Source organism: Pteropus alecto, unplaced genomic scaffold (genome assembly GCF_000325575.1).
Source record: "Pteropus alecto unplaced genomic scaffold, ASM32557v1 scaffold65, whole genome shotgun sequence".
Classification (NCBI taxonomy): Eukaryota; Metazoa; Chordata; class Mammalia; order Chiroptera; family Pteropodidae; genus Pteropus; species Pteropus alecto.
In genome coordinates, this window is record NW_006439191.1 from 1,082,578 (window position 1) to 1,100,172 (window position 17,595).

General features: G+C 39.6%; 1 protein-coding gene across 1 annotated transcript in view; it reads left to right on the plus strand.

The window, feature by feature from the left end:
* The window catches only part of KCNT2 (potassium sodium-activated channel subfamily T member 2), a 63,860-nt gene that overhangs the window by 21,453 nt on the left and 24,812 nt on the right, over positions 1-17,595 (plus strand). Inside the window, 5 exon segments of the mRNA XM_025049840.1 lie at positions 2,128-2,213; positions 3,785-3,925; positions 10,946-11,013; positions 11,016-11,041; positions 15,072-15,173. Of these exon segments, the coding sequence (XP_024905608.1) occupies positions 2,128-2,213; positions 3,785-3,925; positions 10,946-11,013; positions 11,016-11,041; positions 15,072-15,173 (423 nt within the window).

Below are 17,595 nucleotides of genomic sequence, written 5' to 3' on the forward strand. Positions count from 1 at the left end.
CCCTAAATATGAATATAAGATTTCAGTTATAATAAATATTTACTCAACAATATATGTTGAGGTCAATAATTTAAAAGACCAATTAGTTTAATATTAATTTATATAATACATATATTGCATGGGTACATATACTATATTTATTTATTGACATGTTGATGTGCTAAGGACATATTGGAATTCTGTATATCCCTTAGAGAAATTGGCTCTGAATAGGCAGGCTCATTTAGTTTCCTACGCTTTGGGTCACATAAGAAAAAATTATTAGTTCCTCATTTTACGAGTCCTTCTCTAAATGAATAATTTCTAAACTCATTGATAAGACATTTTTGTTATAACTAAGGGTATCAATTTGGTATTTTTGAAGAATAATGCCATGTTTCTGATTTAGAAAGCAGGAGTGCAGCTTGTTTTTATAATTCTGAGTGCCTGTATTATCCATAACAAGCACAAATGTCATTTTCTAATTAATGTTAAGAAAGCAAGCACCTAAAATTAATCTTCTCAACATCGTTCAGTTTTGGAAATACAAACTATGTCAACTGACTTCCTTCCCTAGAAGGGCTGCCACTGTTGTGACATTGTGTTTCATTTTGTAACCCATCTGCTACGCAGGCCAGATATGCATTTTCTGGATGCAATCTGTTGATTTCCACTGGTTTTATATTTTATGAAATATAAAAATGGTTTACTGTTCAGTAGCCTCTATTGACAAGTAGGTGACAAAGTCTTTGGCACACTAACTAGTGTAGTGTCCTGTGGTTTGTTCTGTGCTGTGCCCTGTGTTGCGTGATGAGTGCGAATATGATGTATTTTGCATGTAGAATGTATGTTCTCATGTTATACATCTTGTGTTCAAACTTTCTAAGTGGTAATTTGTTGTCGAGTCAAAGCGAATTCTACTGCATGCCAGTTTCGTCAATTCTGTCCAATTTCCAAAGCTTTTTCAGTTTTGTGTTGTCGACAGCAATGCAATTATTCCCGTCGACATCATGGTAGAGAAAATGAAAAATTTCGGCATGATACCATTGTCATAACTTCTGGAAACCTTTCCAATAATTCATGAAAACTCATTTTAAGTCAGATTTATAAATTAGAGTATTTCCTTAAGAATTTATTCTAGTCTAGTAACATCTACCAGAGTCGAAAATTTCTTAAAATTTGTTAATTAAAAATTCAAATACATAGAGTCCATTAGTATTAAAATACAAATACTTTGAAAGGATAGTATTCAGTTACGATTCATTAGAAAAACAGTATACTTAAAAGAAAGAATAAACCTCTCGTCTGTCTTTGCCTGTGTCAACTGTAATGTGAATTCCCCTGTAAAAGTGTTTATGGTGAGGAAAAGAAGAACTGAGAGGATCAAATTCCTAGAATTGGAGAGGAAACAGATCTGCTTCATGGAGGTTCATACTACTGTATTCTTTTGTTTCTACTTGAAATTCCCCTTTAAAACAATAAAAAGCTCTTCAAATGAATTAGAGCACACAAACACTCTCTTATACTCATACATTCACTTTCTCGTTCTTGAAAAGGGTGGAAAGGGAGGCATTGCCAGCTAGATTATCTGTTACTTTTTTTCATTCACGTTGACTTTTTTCTTAGGCGGCCATCTAGTGGCCGAACTGTGTAAAACAACCAAGACGAAGAAGTTTTGTAGGCAGGATAGTGGGTAGGGAGAAAATGTGATAGACAGGAGTTGAGCCTAAGGGGGGGAAAAAAAAGGAAAAAGGAATACAATGAAATATTAAATTAATATAAAATAATAATTTAAAGTTAAAACACAGAGGAAAAAAGTTTCTAGATGGTTCATAAATGCCATACCATTTTTTTTTTGGTATTTTCTATAGATTTAAACTCATTTAATAATAATTACTAAAATCAATTGCCACAGTTATGTGTAAACTACAACAGTTAGTATTTTGAGTATGGAATTAACTGATACATTTTGGTCTAGGGATTAGTTATTTAGTACAAGTGCTCTCACAGTGGAATTTTTGTCACGTTTCAACTTCATTGATTTATTGCTGATGCAATATTCATCTTTCCCATCATGATTTCTATTTCTATATCTTTTTCCAGTCAAGCTTACCTTCTACCACCTTCTCTTTCCTCTCTCTTATCTAGATAATTATAATGGAGATATTATTTCTCATGGAGGAAAAAGATTGTAAGAACTGTAATATGAGAAAGTTATTTAAAATTATAATAAGGTGAGTTGAAGGTATATGACTTATGCATCAATTTTATAGTCCATTGGGGCCCATCTCACTTTCGTTTTCCACCTAGTTCTTTCTTTTTTTTTTAATGTATTTTAATAGTTTAAGAACAATTGCGATGAATTTCCTAGATCAAAGGAACACTCAAAGTAAAGTTTTCCCAGGGATTTAAACTTAGTCATCAGATTGACTGGATGGTCCTGGCCCCTCTCACTATAGGAAGTTTATGTGGAATATCATTCTGTTTTCACAGTTCCAGCCCTAAAATCTCTGTCACAGAACACTGATCCTGATTCAAGCGAAATAGTTTTTCTGGACGACGCCTGGGGACCTCAGACTCAAAGCTTTGGTAATATTCTCTTGCCTTATAGCAGAGTAAGAAATCCTGCCTCCTGCCTTCCCATAAAGGAAAACAATTTCCTCTTGTGCGACCCAGCTGATCCTACCATTGTCATACACCAGGGGAAGATCTTCAGGGAGCTGACTCTCCAGTTTAAGAGTCCAAAAGGAACTACTGTTCTTTAGGTTCCTATTTTGAATCAGACGTGGAAATCGATTAGCCTGATTCCTCTTATCGGTCTTCGGTCAACTCTAGAACGTTCTTCCACTCATTCAAGTTTAGTCTCATGCAATTCAGTCCCATTTTTCTAGTTTGTATGAAGCAGAGGCAATGAGATGATGGCTTCCTTGTTTTAGCTTTAACAGTAATGTTTTCTTTTAATTCGATGCTAGGTAAAGTGTTTATCAGTGACTGGGGAAAGACTGACTCTCCTAACTTTTAGGAATGAGCTTCCTAATTCAGCACAATTATTTCCTGCAACCAAAGAAATCAGATTATTCAATCACTTGCTCAAAAATTTTAGGCTGGTAAAACGGTAGGCTGGACTACCACTGATATTTATATTTTTTTACATGCTCTTGGCTGTGTAGAACCAATCTATGACATGTAGCTTTATACGGATAAATAATATAAATTTAAAAATAAACATTTCACAGTTTTATTTTTATTAGGCGTGACCACCTAAATTAGTATAAGTATTTCTACTCTTATTATTTCTACGCTTACTAAAAGCACCTTAGAGATAAAAAAGAAATGTAAACATGTCTTTGAAATGCTGTGAAACACAGAGTCCAAAAGTACACATTGCTTTGTATCAGTAGAGATTATAAGATAATTTCCATTCGCACCTACCAGTGCGCTTACTGTGCGAACTGTTAAAAACAAGGTTCTAACACGTTCTATTTCTATTTGTTTGCAAAATGGGTGTTTTATGTATATAATTAATAAATATTATTTGATTCTTAATGCAGATGCTTTGAAAACAGTTGCAAGATAATGAAACATAGAGTCCAAAAGTACACATTATTTTGTATCAGTAGAGATGATAAGATAATTTCCATTCGCACCTACCAGTGCGCTTCGTGAAAGCCAACCTTTACAAGCAGGGGGGTTGGGGATAAAGATCATAAAAAGTAGATCGTCAAAGATCACGGGTAAGCAAGTTTAACACCAATCCTAGTACTGTGATTTACTGAAGGTCCCTTTTTCTTTATTTGTATCGAAGCCTAGACGACTTGCTCAGGTGTGGGGTGACTTTTGCTGCCAACATAGTGGCCATGGACAAGGAGAGCACCATGAGTGTCGAGGAAGACTACATGGCCGACGCCAGGACGATCGTGAGCGTGCAGACCCTCTTCAGCTAAGAGTCTGATAACCCAGCCCTGTCACTGACTTCCTGCCGAATACCTGTGAGACAGCCGACTCTGCCTCTGTGGATAAGGAATGAACATGAGATACTTAGTGCTCAAACTACCTTCATTCGTTTGATCATAAAAAAACTAATGGCTGACTGGCACTGTGTGAAGTTAAATTTTTAACCAGGTCTGTTATTTTTTAAAAAACAAATACTATAAGAAGTCTATTTTCTTGTATTAGAAGTTTAACAATAACAAATTCGAAAAAAATCACATGCAGCAGCAGCCCTGATTTGCGAGGGACCGTGCATGTTTTAATTTGGGTTTTATGCCCAGCCGTGGCCGAAGGTATGCATTTACATACTGGGTAACCAGGACTGAAAGGTTGCAAGGCGATGAACAGGTCATTTACCCATGTTCGGAGCCAGGTCACAACCTTATCCTCATTATCTTCCCATCTGCTTGAATTAAACTCACACAGCGAGGGATTCCCACTACGGTCATGTTTGGAGAAATCCTGATAAAGGCACATGCTACAAGCAAAGTCAAAATCAACGATAATAAGTCAAGACATCTGTGTCACCTGGGATGATTCCTCCTGAAACCGTTTTAAAATGTAAATATGCAAAATATCATTGTTTCAGGTTTATGACTTTTGCAGATGTTTAAAGGAAATATCTGAGCTTCCAAACTAGGCAGGTAAAAAAAACCACGTGAACTCGGTCACGGCCACCTCCCCTCGCTGGACTCTCACAGCTTCAGATGGTAGCAAAGCGCGTCCTGAGGGCAATTATTTGCTTATAGTGTGAGTTCAGAATGCAGAAGACAGAGTCTGGATGGGAGCCCCACTTACGCTGACTGCTTATTACACAATCTTCGGCAAATTACTTTCCTTCTCTAAATCTCAGTGTCTTAATCATAGGTTGTTAGAGATTTAAAAATATACGTGTCTGGTAGTTTTCGACTACTCAATAAATGTTAGCTACCATGGTTGTTAGTGGTAAAATGACCGCGTCCAGGTGGCAGAGAGGGAAAGCCACAGACCCAGGAACCACACAGCACAGACTTCATGTGGCATGACCTCTATCCCGAGTCTTGGCAGACGCCTAGTAGCTCTGTGACCTCGAGTGGGTGTCTTAACCTCGTCGAAATGACTTCCCTCATCTATAAAACGCCTACGAGAAATCATTAACCCTTTTGCAGTGTTCACATAAAGACAGGAAACCAGGTATATAAAGACTCTGTCACAGCATGTGGACAATCTATGCTGCTCTTGTATAAGAACCTCTTGTTCCAGAAAGAGAAATCGATCCTCAAGTTATGGTGACATGGCAGTTCATTTAGGACAGAGCTAACGTGTTGTTGAGCTATAGTAAATAGTACAAATAGTACATTTAAAGATAGCGTAGCACAGGTTTAAACCATGGCAGACAGAAGCAATTCTTTTTTCTCTAGAGAATGAAAAAGACAATTACAGGGTAGAAAATTAATTCAGAAAGCTGAGATTTATGGCCAATGAATACATTATAATAATACTTTTTTTTTAAAAAAAACTTATGCTTGACAAAAGCTAATTATAATTTCGAAAAGAGAGGATATCCTGGGTGTTTTTGATGAGGCATGCCGTTTTAATTTTCAACTTACTGTGAGTTTATTTCTATCATGGTGACATTTCTATTGACTTTTATTACATATTGTGTGAATGAATTATTTTGATTCCAAGATAATAATACGGCCCATCTTGCTGAGAGGCGCAGAGGAGGCAGATGATCACCGAGAATGAGCTAACTGACAGGAATAACTAAAGGCAGCTCCACACGAGGTCACTGACCACGGAGGCTGCCCTGCCTCAGCTCCTGGCTGAGGAGGCAAACGCATGTTGAAAGAATGAACAATGCACGGATGACTCAGTCTGGGTCCCTCGACTGTTAAGATTACCTACCTTCAGCAGAATATTTTAGAAATCATGCATTTTTTATCTGCATGTACACATGTGCACTGAAGAGTTTCAAACGGAAATTTCGAAAGAATTATTAGATACCCGAATCGTAAAGTAAGTCCTTCTGTCTTCTCTTTTCCATGCTTGGAAAGGCGTGACGGTCTCCCTTCCGTATCCTCAGTTACCGGTTCCAGGAACCCCACTGATACCGATGCTCAGGTCCTTATAAAAAATGGCCTAGTATTTACATATAGCCTACCACATCCTCCCATGTGCTTTAAATCACCTCTATGATATAATACTTAATACAATGGAAATACTGGGTAAGTAGTTGTTTTACTGTACTGTTTAGTGAATAATGACAAGAAAAAAAAAAAGACCGTATGTTCACTACAGACGCACCCATCGTGGGCCTAACTATACAGCACACAATGTGAAACCAGAATTTTCATGAAGCAATTCCTAAGTTACTAATCTATGCATGCTAAACTTGGCTAGTTTTACCTAATAAAAAAGCAAGACACCAATAGGTCTCTATGATAAGTGAGAATATCACTCATATAGATAAATGACCCAAACTGGGCAGACCTGGCAGCTTCATTTCACAGGGGCAGTCAGTTACCTCTCCTGAGGTCACTCCACATTCCTTGACTGTGACAGCTGGCCAATCCAGTCCCTACCATGATACTTTTTTTTTTCCGTTTGACTTAAGGATTTAATGAAAATACTTTACTATGCTTTTAAAACTTTCTATAAATGTCGTTTACCATGATTCTTGATGATTTCAATAATTCCACATAGGTAATCTTCTCAAAATCTCTCCTTGGCCACTGGTTCTCATGGCCACAGCCTTTACCTTGAAGCACCAACAATTTTACCCTCCATAGTCTTTGCTTCAGTCAACTCTCTGAGGACGCTACTTATTTCTACCTGTTTTCTTCTAACACCCCCAACGCTTCACCATCATTTGTCCCCACTGGAAGCTACTATCCCCTGATTCTACTGCCTTTCCACTGCCCTGAGTCACCTGAGGGCTTTTCTTCTCGCCTTACTCAGGCTCAGTTCCAACACCCACTGGTACGATCGCTCCTGTGGTGAAGCCGACACAGATCGTTACTGAGTATCTAGTACGGGCCAACTCTGATCTCGACTCCATTTCCTTTTCCTCATTCCCAGTTCCTCGTCCTTCCACGTTCTCTACCCGCCACCTTGCATGACATTCCCTAGCGGCAGAAGACAACCTTCCAGAGGTCGGATCCAGTGATCCTTACAAGCAAGCGTCAGGCACACGGAAATCCAGTCGCAGTGGCTGGATACCAGACTGTTTCGGACTCAAGCCGAAGGCCGCATCTCCAAGGGAACTGGACTCTTACACATCGAGGAGGCAAAAGCCAAGAGTGTTAGAAATGATTAAGGAAGACAATACAGGTGACAAAAAACAAACTTCAACACTTCATATTTATGGGACTGTTGACACTACTTGTCATCTAAAACAGGTGTTTCATGTACCTAAGTGTGTCTATATACCTATATGTTAGTGTACACCCTCATTATTCAGAAATATCATTCTCAGACCCGTGACAGATTGACATGTATAGTGTAATACACGACCTGAGTATTTTTACTAGCGAGTAAATATGAGAAACATTTTCCCAATTTTTACGGCTTTATGTTTGTTTGTTTTGCTTTAATATACTCGTTAGCTAGTTTGAGTTCTCCCAGTGGTCTGTGAACTAAGTATATGGTCTGTTTTTTATCTTTATATTGGTTAGCAGAACTGGACACGTCAAAAATATTTATTAAATAAGCTAATTCAGGCAAAGGACTATTCCATAGCTATTTTATACATCTTCACAATTATACTTACATCACTGAGTCAGAACATAAACTAACTGCATAAGTTTTAAGTAGAACAAACTATATTATTTTTCAATTACCTTATTGCTTTATTATGACCTTCGTACCTGGGGAAAAGAGACTTATATCATTTGATTTCTAAAATGTTATATACAGAAAGTACATAGGTCATATTAAGGCTCAGAAACAGATTCACAGTATTAGCATTTTAAAGATACATAATTAAATTTATTAGGTAACCAAATTAGTAAATATAAAATATTATAACTGAATACAAACAATATTATAATGATATAAAGGGCACTGCAAAAAAATGTTTTATTATTTTAGTATTATTTAGTTCTAGATTTTCACTAGGTGGCAGACTTGGATAATGCATTCAGTTTCTCAGTTTAAGACAGCATAAATGGGACAGGCTTATCGATTCAGAACAGAACAGACATGTCACATAAATTTTGTCGTCTTATCTAATTTCAACTCCACGAGTGACTTAAATGCAAGGAGTAGGTCAGTCGATTGTATTATCAGTTAACAGTCTAATTTTAAGGCAGGAATTTCACTTTGCTTCTTTTCACGTGTTGGAGACCAGAGCTTCCGCTTTCGGTTGAGTCTAAGTGTATTAAATGACGTCGTACCTGACGTCGTCTGCCTTTCTCTTTGGTGTACTTGACCTCTTCCTGTTTGGGGTAATTGACAAGTTGTAGAGCATGCGAGCTCCCTCTCTGGGCCTTCTGCACCCCAATTTTAGTTGAGGTTTCCTTTATTAATTTTCACAGTGACATTGTTATTTTAAAATATTTCTTACATACTTTTGGAACTCCCAGATGGTAAGCGATTTGGCAGATGGTGCCATTTCTTGGGCTTACCAGATGGAACTGTGCCGGCCGAAAAGTCAGCTGATATTTTTCTCCATTGGGCCACTCTTTTAATTTTTAAAAAGTTTCTGAAAAAAACGAACTTTAATTGATCAAATTTGCTATCATTGGTGACTTTTGGGAGGGAAGAACTTCTAAAAAATACAGATTATATGGTGTTTCTATATAAACTAGTTAAATTACAACACCCTGTTCAAGATTTTATCTGCTCAACCAAAAATGCACAAACAAGAATTGAGAAACGACTTTGTTCTAACAAAGATTTACTCATTAATAAAATATAATTAGTACTGAGAGGAAGACTTTGCCTTTCTAGCTGCCAGAATTCCATAGGAGAGCTACGACATAGATGAAACCAACCAAATTTTAGTGCAAGACGTCGTATAATAATCCAGGTGAGCCAAACGCCAAGGAGGCAATGTGCAGAGAACGACTCTGACTGTGAGCAATTTCAAAACTTCTTTTCCATTAGATTTGAGAGGAACTTTAAATCATGGTCGGGACATCAAAAGGAGGAAAGTAAGCGGGGAGGAAAGTGCATTTCGGCAGAGAGAACAACGTGAGGAAACAAAGCTATGGATATAGTCGCGCATCCCCACGAAGAAACGGCGCCGACCGCGCCTCTGACGCTGCGCGGGTCCCTCACAAACCGCCTCTTGGGCTTCCCCACGCCCTGCTTTACGGAACCTGAGACTTAGCATTTCCTTAACCCACTCAAGGGAATGGAACTATCGTAAACACCGACGAACTGCACAAATCAAATCATTCTCAACATTAAAAATCAGCAAAAGAAATTATGTTCTGGTTGTCGTTTTGCTGATATTGTTTCGAGCAAACAGTGCTGCCTACCTAGATCAAGACACGCAATGATATTTGCTCCCCAAAGGGAGGGGAAGCCGCACAACACTGGCTTTATCTCTTCCCCTAAGGAGTAGATTTCATGAGACACCTGATAATAACAAAGTTTTCAATGGCTTTAATTAGAGAAGGCCCAGATATCTGTCCATTAAGACAACCAAATGATATACGAATTTCACAGATAACTCTGAAAGCGTACTTTTAAGAAGGTTTCAGTGTCTTAGATGAAGGGACAGGTGATCGGGGACGGCCTGGCCACAGGCTGGGGAACGACAGACCTTTTCAGGTGGCAACACCAGCAGGCCCACCCTCCCTGGGGGAAGGGACAGGCCTGGCAAACTGTGGCTCAGCATTAGGGAGGCAGAGCTAGGAGACGTAAACCCCACCATAGGGGGCTTGACCTCAGACACGGGGCTGCACCTTAAGTGTGTTCCTCTCTAAGGCACCCACATTGGCTCAGGCACGCAGGAGGAGCCGGCACCCTCAATGCTGGGGCAAGCTTGGCTGGAGACACAGGTTTGTTTTTGAGCCGCTAGCGGGACATTTCTATCCTGCAGATTTTCAGTCAGTTCTCATGACTGAGCTCAGGGGTGTGGGTTCCGCCTGCTGCTGGGAATTCTAAGGGGCCATAACTGAGCTTAGAGACATGTTGTGTGGAGAACCTAGCCGATCACCACCTGATCCTCCCAGGCTGCCTCCCAGGATCTCAAAATATCTGAACCAGGGGTGCTACGCACGGTACACAGATGCCAGCTAGGGATCGGATCGATAACAGCAGCAATAAAAAGGCACTTGCTATGATATTATGCAGCCCCTCTTTCTGGGCGAGGAAGTGTGTGTGTGTGTGTATGTGTGTGTGCGCGCGTGCGTGCGCACGCGTGCGTGAAGGAAATTAAATCCTTAGCTGTAGGACATGAGCAAATTCTCAAGATCCTCTGAGAACTGTATCGGTTGAGCTTTGGCCTCAGTTCACTATAATATATAATATAATGTTATTTCGATGAAAATGTTTGCTCTCCTCGGAAGTTCACTGTAGCTAGATCTGACATTGGAAATCGCATGCTCTGAGAACAGGGAGCCACAGGAGATGGAAGAGCTCACATTAGGGGTGATAAGCTCATCATGCGAAACTTTTGCCAAAATATGCTTTTTATCTTATAATTTTCCATTTCAATATTATCTACACACAAAGTAACCTTGTAACTTCTTAAATCAGCATTGTTTCTCTCCTATGCTGTTTCATAATTGTAGACAAAAATGTCTAATAAAAGCCAAGCTACTGAATTTATTTTTGTTAGGGTGCTAAAGTATTGGTTAAAATATTCCTTGGAAAACAGAATCTCATTTTTCTTGCATTTACAGAGCAGCTTTTGTGGCACTGCCTGCTGTTGCAATTCATGTAGTTTTATGCCTAAGGCTGAGAATCGCTCACTCATAAATATGTTGTTATAGAAAAATACCATATTGTATTGTTAACGTAACAAACTTTTTTTGACCTGTAGGTTGTTTTCTAGTCTCAGTGTTATCACAGAGCTCACCCACCCAGCCAACGTGAGATTCATGCACTTCAGAGCCTTGCTCTTTCAAAAGTCGAAAAGGTGAGTCACATTGAACTATTTCGGTTGAAAGAATAACTCTGGAAATTTCTCTGTATAGAAAGAAATGTCATGATATAGTAAAAATAAAAATGCTGTTTTGAATTGACTTTGGGGGGCTAAAATCTTAATTTATACATTTTAAAAAAAGGTGAGTTGATAGATTTGAACTGTTTCTATCACAAGTGAAGTGACTTCGTTTACATTATTTTCCGCAGTGCAACGTATCACACTATTTTCTCTGAGTTTGTGAAATCCATCGGAAAATTTTCTGAACATCATGTTCTCGATTGCATTTTCATTTGATCTTTCTTGTCCATTTTCGTCGCTGAGTTGCTTTGTTTTGTTTTACATTATCCTTCTTCTCGTGGACATTCCCATTACTGCCACTGTTTTCCCAATGCCGCTTCCCATGTTTGGTCACTAGTCAGAGGGGGTCACTGACACTCTCGCTAACGAAGCAGGTGTAACAGGCGTCGGAAGCACAGTACAAGAGCTAAATAAGCAGAGATGGACGATGCGACAAGAAATAATGAAACGGAGAAGACGACAATAATAGAAAGAAGAAATCTTCACCTCATTTCCTTCTCAAGACTTATTTCATTTCTCTCGATTTGATGCATTTCATAAAAAAAGCCTTTTATTCATGCGTATGGCACAATTTGCTTCGAGACCGCTTCCTTTAAAATTGCTTTTGAATTATCATCATTCCCCAGTAATAGTCATAATTACACTTAAGCAATCATGTGGTAATTACGCACTGATGTAAGAAGCAAAGTAATAAAAATGTGAGACGAATAGTGTGTTACAACAAGAAAAATATATTTGGTCTTTGGCCCTGGTTTCTGACACATATCTTCAAAAACCCTTGACATTTCCTGAGTGATAGGAGCGTCTTTTGTTATTCATATTTTTCGATCATATCCGATATTATGCTAACGAGGCAACAGATGGAAGTCTTCTGGCAGGGGTACAAAAACAAAAAAAATAGTCTACACTCACCAGGGAGTCATTCATTGGAACTCCTGTTCATCTTTGAAAATGATGATATAATTTTTATCGACATCCCTCCATATCATAAAACCTTTTAACAAAAGGTTTGTGCATCCTTTGTTTATTTAACATGGACTAGGTATTTAAATATTATATTTAAATTCACATCATTCCTTACTTAAAGCCAATCTCTTCGGCGATTGTTTTTATGCTTAGTGAAAATCAGTCAAACTTTTTTCAGTCTCACTCAAGACCTAATTTCTCCAGTGAACACCTAGTCAAGGAGAGTGGACTCTCTCTAATTACTGGGTCAAGGTTATTTTCTAACCTTCTTAGTTCCAAAGTGCCCGCAGTGGGACGCGTCCGCTGCTTCTGGACACATTCTGGGTGGTTCTAATTCTTCACCTCTTTTCAGTGCGGTCCCTGCCTTCCACGAGCTGTTTTGTCTTCCAGGCCTTGCTTAATCATGCTGTGTCTCAAAAATCAAACTAGAATGGAGAGTAAGACCAAGTATTAGTCATCTGTAATTCCTTTTTTCCCATATTTTCCAAAATAGCACTTATAAAGTGCAGTTCAAAGAATCAATCGAACTTCATTGTCAAAAAGTTAAAGACAGACACTGACTGACTGTGGAACGCGGTCTTATCAGAACGGACGAGCCACCTGAGTTCTCATGACTCTGGGGACGGAGTTTTGGCATTTCACCTGCTGGGAAGTACTGAGAAGTCGCCTGAGAAATCGTTTGGGTGCCAGGCCACGGAGCACCCGGCTGCGGAGTCCTGGGAATTGCCTGGGTCGTGAACGGGGAGCTGGGACACGTCAAGTGAGCACACGGGGGATGTGGCATCATCGGACTCGCGCTTCCATCGGAAGTGACGTGGGAGCGGTGGCCAGAGCTCTCGGGTTGACTAACTTCCATTTTAGGAGAGCGCGAGATCGAGCTGACAGAAAAGTCTCCAGACTGACGCTTCTAAGCGGAGTTTGGGAACAGATCCCAACGCTAATGTTTGGGTTTAGACGTCCCAGGTGACACGTTGACAGCCAAAGAATAGATGGTCACACCGAGAGCAGAGAGAAGGCTGGGGTTGCACCTGTGTCCTAATTACTAAATGATCGCTTTCCTCAATGTTCTTCCTCTTTGGTTTTCAAACAGTGTGTGATGTCACGTCTTCCTCTCCGTGCCGAAATCCGCTCAGAGTCCCCGTTCCTCTGGGCCCCCATCTGCGCCCGCCACCGTGTGCCCTCTCCCGCCTCCCCGCCCGCCCCCACACACACGTCACCTCTGGAAGACTCCCGTGCCTCTCCTCCACCGCCACCGAGTCACGACTAGGCTCTGAGTATAAACAGATTCGTTCTCTATTCCAGCTAAGACTGCCATCGGAGACAAAAACAAAAATCGATTAAAAAAATTAAGAAATGAGGAAAACTGCAATAACCTAGAAGCGGGCTTCGCCACCGTGTGCCCCACGCCCCTCGTTAGCTAGCAGAGTAGACAGGAAGAGGGTCACGGTCCTCCGTCCGGGAAATCCTGGCGAATCACAGCGGTCAGCCCTCAAGGACTGGAAACGACAGGAGAGGCCAAGTGCAACCCCAACCATCCTGTGGTTCCCACTCGGCCCCGCGACAGGTCCTGGTCTCCGAGTCTCGGGGGTCTCAGCCCTTCGCTCTGGCTTCTTACGTCAACGTGGGGTTAAGCTACCGTGGCTTTGGCCTCCCCGGGATGCTTCCCACACCTCAGGAACCAGATTCGGTCCCAAGTTCACAGGAAAAGCTAATAACCCTGCAATCGAGACAGATCACTCCAGCCATCTCCAGCCGCCTACATGGACTGTTCAAACGAGGCTTTCTTGACACTCAGGCTAATAAATGAGAGAATATATTGCGACCTAGTGGACACAGACACAAATTGGGACACCGCCTGGCTGTCCTTCCTCCGACCTTCTCCCTACATCTCAAATGAGGACGTTCTTAGAGTCTTCTCAGCCAGATGGACACGAGTGATATGGCGGACTGACCCCTCCTGCTCCTTGGAGGGGTGGGCGCCGAGTCCCAACCTTGTCCTTCTCCCAGGGGAGCCAAAGTCAAGTCACTGTCGACCCGTCAGCACAGCGAGCAGCAGCCGTAGCCCTGTTCATCTCCACGACTCATCCTTCAGCCAGACCCCCTCTGAAATGGTGGACGGGAGGTCCCCCTGCCCGTGTGGTCCCCCACATCTGCTACATTAAGAGTGAGGGTTTGCTTCCACTGCCCCAAGAGTAAAGGCTGCTTTTCTTACTTGCTTAGCTGTATCTGTCTTGCTCAGTGAAAGGAAGTTGGCAACAAATGAAACCAGCATTTTTGAGATTACCAACAGCTAAGAGTAATCTGCATTTTTAACCAATACCTTCTAGTCTTACACAAATATTTGTTCTCATGTCTTCATTTATGAAAGGAAAATAACAGCAACAGAATTTTTCAGAAGAAACTCCCATACGCCATAAGACACACACACGCAACTCATTTTTTTCTTTTTCTTCTCTCTCTTTTCTTTGTTTTTCATTTACAAAAGCTTAGCTGTGCATTGGCGCAGCTGGCACAATTTAAAGGGCATGAAGAGAAAGAACTCAGATGACAGGAGCTAGAAGAAACCCCTCACGTGACGGCTCCAGCCCGCCCACTGCTCTGCCCGCACACAGGAGAGTGTTCCATACGGATCTTCTACGTGTTATGATAAGTTACGCGGCTTTGGGGTTTTATGTTTAGTTTCATGAAATAATTTTATTGGGCTCTCTTCAGAAGTAGGTATGAAGAATAAATAAATGTTGACTGTCTAAGGGATTAACCTTTCTTAACTATTGGCTATTTTAATTGATCAAGAAACCTTGGTTATGAAAATTAGATATATTAAAAATACAATTATAAATGAAGTAATGACACATTCACAGCTGAGAACCATGTAATAAAAATACCTTGTTCACATGTGTCAGGAAAATTTAACTAAGCACAGAAGCATAAAATACAGAATGCTCACGAATTTTTCGATTTCGAATTTTCTGAACAGAAAGAATGAGGGAGAGGTTCTAATTTGGCTTTTATGTTCCGACTGCCTTTTGCTGCGGGGAGGGTGTTTAGCATCAGTATGCTGGACACACTTCTTTACCAAGTATGCGATCTTTTCTTTTTGCTCTCTAAATTGCTTATTTTATATTTCACTTAGATTTTATTAAACAAATGATTTAACTAGCGTTAAACTCAGCACTGGCTCTGGAAGTAATTCAATACTTTATTTCATGTATTTAAGGACATCAGTGTGCCTATGAAACATTTTGTAAGAAAAATATATTTTTCAGAACAATCTCTGAAATAATTTTTAGGCATTCTTTAGCACCAGTGTCTTACAATGTTTATTGTGACATTTTAATATATGTTGCATGTTGCTATATCTTTATTACTAAACTAAAAACAAAAAGCTAAGGAAAAATTACTAGGTTAAAAAAACAGCCTATTTCATAATACATATTTGTATTATGTCATCTTTATGATGACATATTTTATGTACCTTCTTCTGCAATGCTTGACTGAACAAATTAAAGACAGTTAAAGCTTTTCTATTGGTCTTTGGGCTAATGACACCCCTGAGTGTGCCTCTAGCAATGTCACATGTCACAAACCACCTGCTTTCGCCAGATGAGTGCGGGAACAAAGCCAGCGCAGGAGAATGAACAAGCACTCCTGTTTGCCCTAAAGTTCCTGGGCACATTAGTGGGCACTGCAGGGGGCGGGGGCTCCCACACTTTGCAAACACCGTTACCCATCTGCACACAATTTTGATCATTACTGAGGGGATCACAGGGGAGGAAAAGCAATAATTTCTTTCTCTTCATTTTTATCTCACATCTTTTTTTTTGTAATAAATAAGATACCAGAAGTTCTGTGTTTTCTAGATCTATTTCAGAAACAGTGAACTAGAAAAATAACTTTCAAAGTAGTAACTGCCTATTTACTTTCTCTTGACAGCAAATGAGATATAATCAAGGTCCATTTTTCAGATAGGTGAAAAGGACTAAAGTCATGGGTTAAAGATATAAAAACTTATATATACATATATAATTCCTAAAATTATATAATAAGCATTCTTATATTTTTAAAATATACTATATAGCATCTAATTATGATGGTTAATGAATTAAGCCCATCTTCTTATGGATAAATATTTATATTGTATATTTAAAAACTATTATTAATGACTACAATCGTGTAGTGATTTGTTATGAATGTAATTCTATCCGAGACACCGTTGTGTTCATTTTCCCAAAGGAAACTGATCCTGGCAGCGTTATCAGTCACGGTGTGTAGGTGACACGTGAGGGCTCACAGAGAGACTATCCAGTGGTTAGTGTGACCCCTCGACCTCCGGCCATGCACACGTCATTGGATCACTCCTGCCCCTGCCCCTGTCCCTGTCCCTGTGGGAAACGATCCCGCCCTTGTATAATGTTTGAGTTTTTATGGTACTTTTTTTTTTTTAACTTACTGAAAGATTTTTTTCCTTTGTTACATCTTAAAAGTCTCTTCCTCCTTCCCACTTGAAACAGATTACTTTCATATTTTTGATAACTTTTCTTATTTATCATCTGTGTAAAGCTGGGAAACCCATTATTAAAAAAATTATTATCTAAAATAAAATTAAATAGAAACTAAGTGGAACTGAAAAGATGCTTCTGTGGTTGAATTTCGTGAGATTTACTGCAGGGGTTTGTAGCACGTGAGGCTGCACACATTTTTCTGGCTCACTCCTAATCCTTGTCTGTGCCCTAAGGAAGTTACAGGACAAATGACCTCTGGATAAGGGATGTGCTGGTGACAAATACTGTACACAAATTAGCTGTATTACCGCATCTGACTCTAAAATAACTTAAAACAGTCATTTGCCAGATCTTTAGTTTACTTTCTCTTCCATGAGTACTTCCTATTTTTCATCTTGGAAAATAATAGTTTTAAGTGCCTGAGAATTTGTTTTTAAATCCTTTTTTTTTTTTTTTTTTAGCACACACTGAGTTAGAAATGGAGTTAAATGACACTCTCTATAAAGGCGAATGTCATAACTTTTCTTGGTGGCCCCCTATATGTTCGTGTCCTAATAAGAGACTAATACACATTGAAAACCAAAACATCACTTCTTTGGCCTGAATAAAGGAAATGGACATGTTTATTCTCCTCTGTGTGGAAGGTTTAGCTTTCTGATACCAGGGGTTGGTAAAATGAACTAGTAATCAAGGAAGTGGGTTAGCAGATTTACTTAAAAGGTGTTATAAATTTTAAAAAGTCTTTACTATGCAAAATAAGATTATTGACATTTTTCACTTTTAAATATTTGAAGAACAGACTGAAGGCAGTCATTTCATATGATTTATAAATAACCGTTACGTTATGGTAAAACATGCCTTGTCTTGCTTGAAAGCTTTTCTTTTCACTGGGAGCTAAGAATAAATCGAAGAAACTGGAAGCATCATTAACACTCTAAATACTGAGCAGTGTTCTAACAACATGTTAAACTATGTCTTATTGCTAGACCATAAAATAGT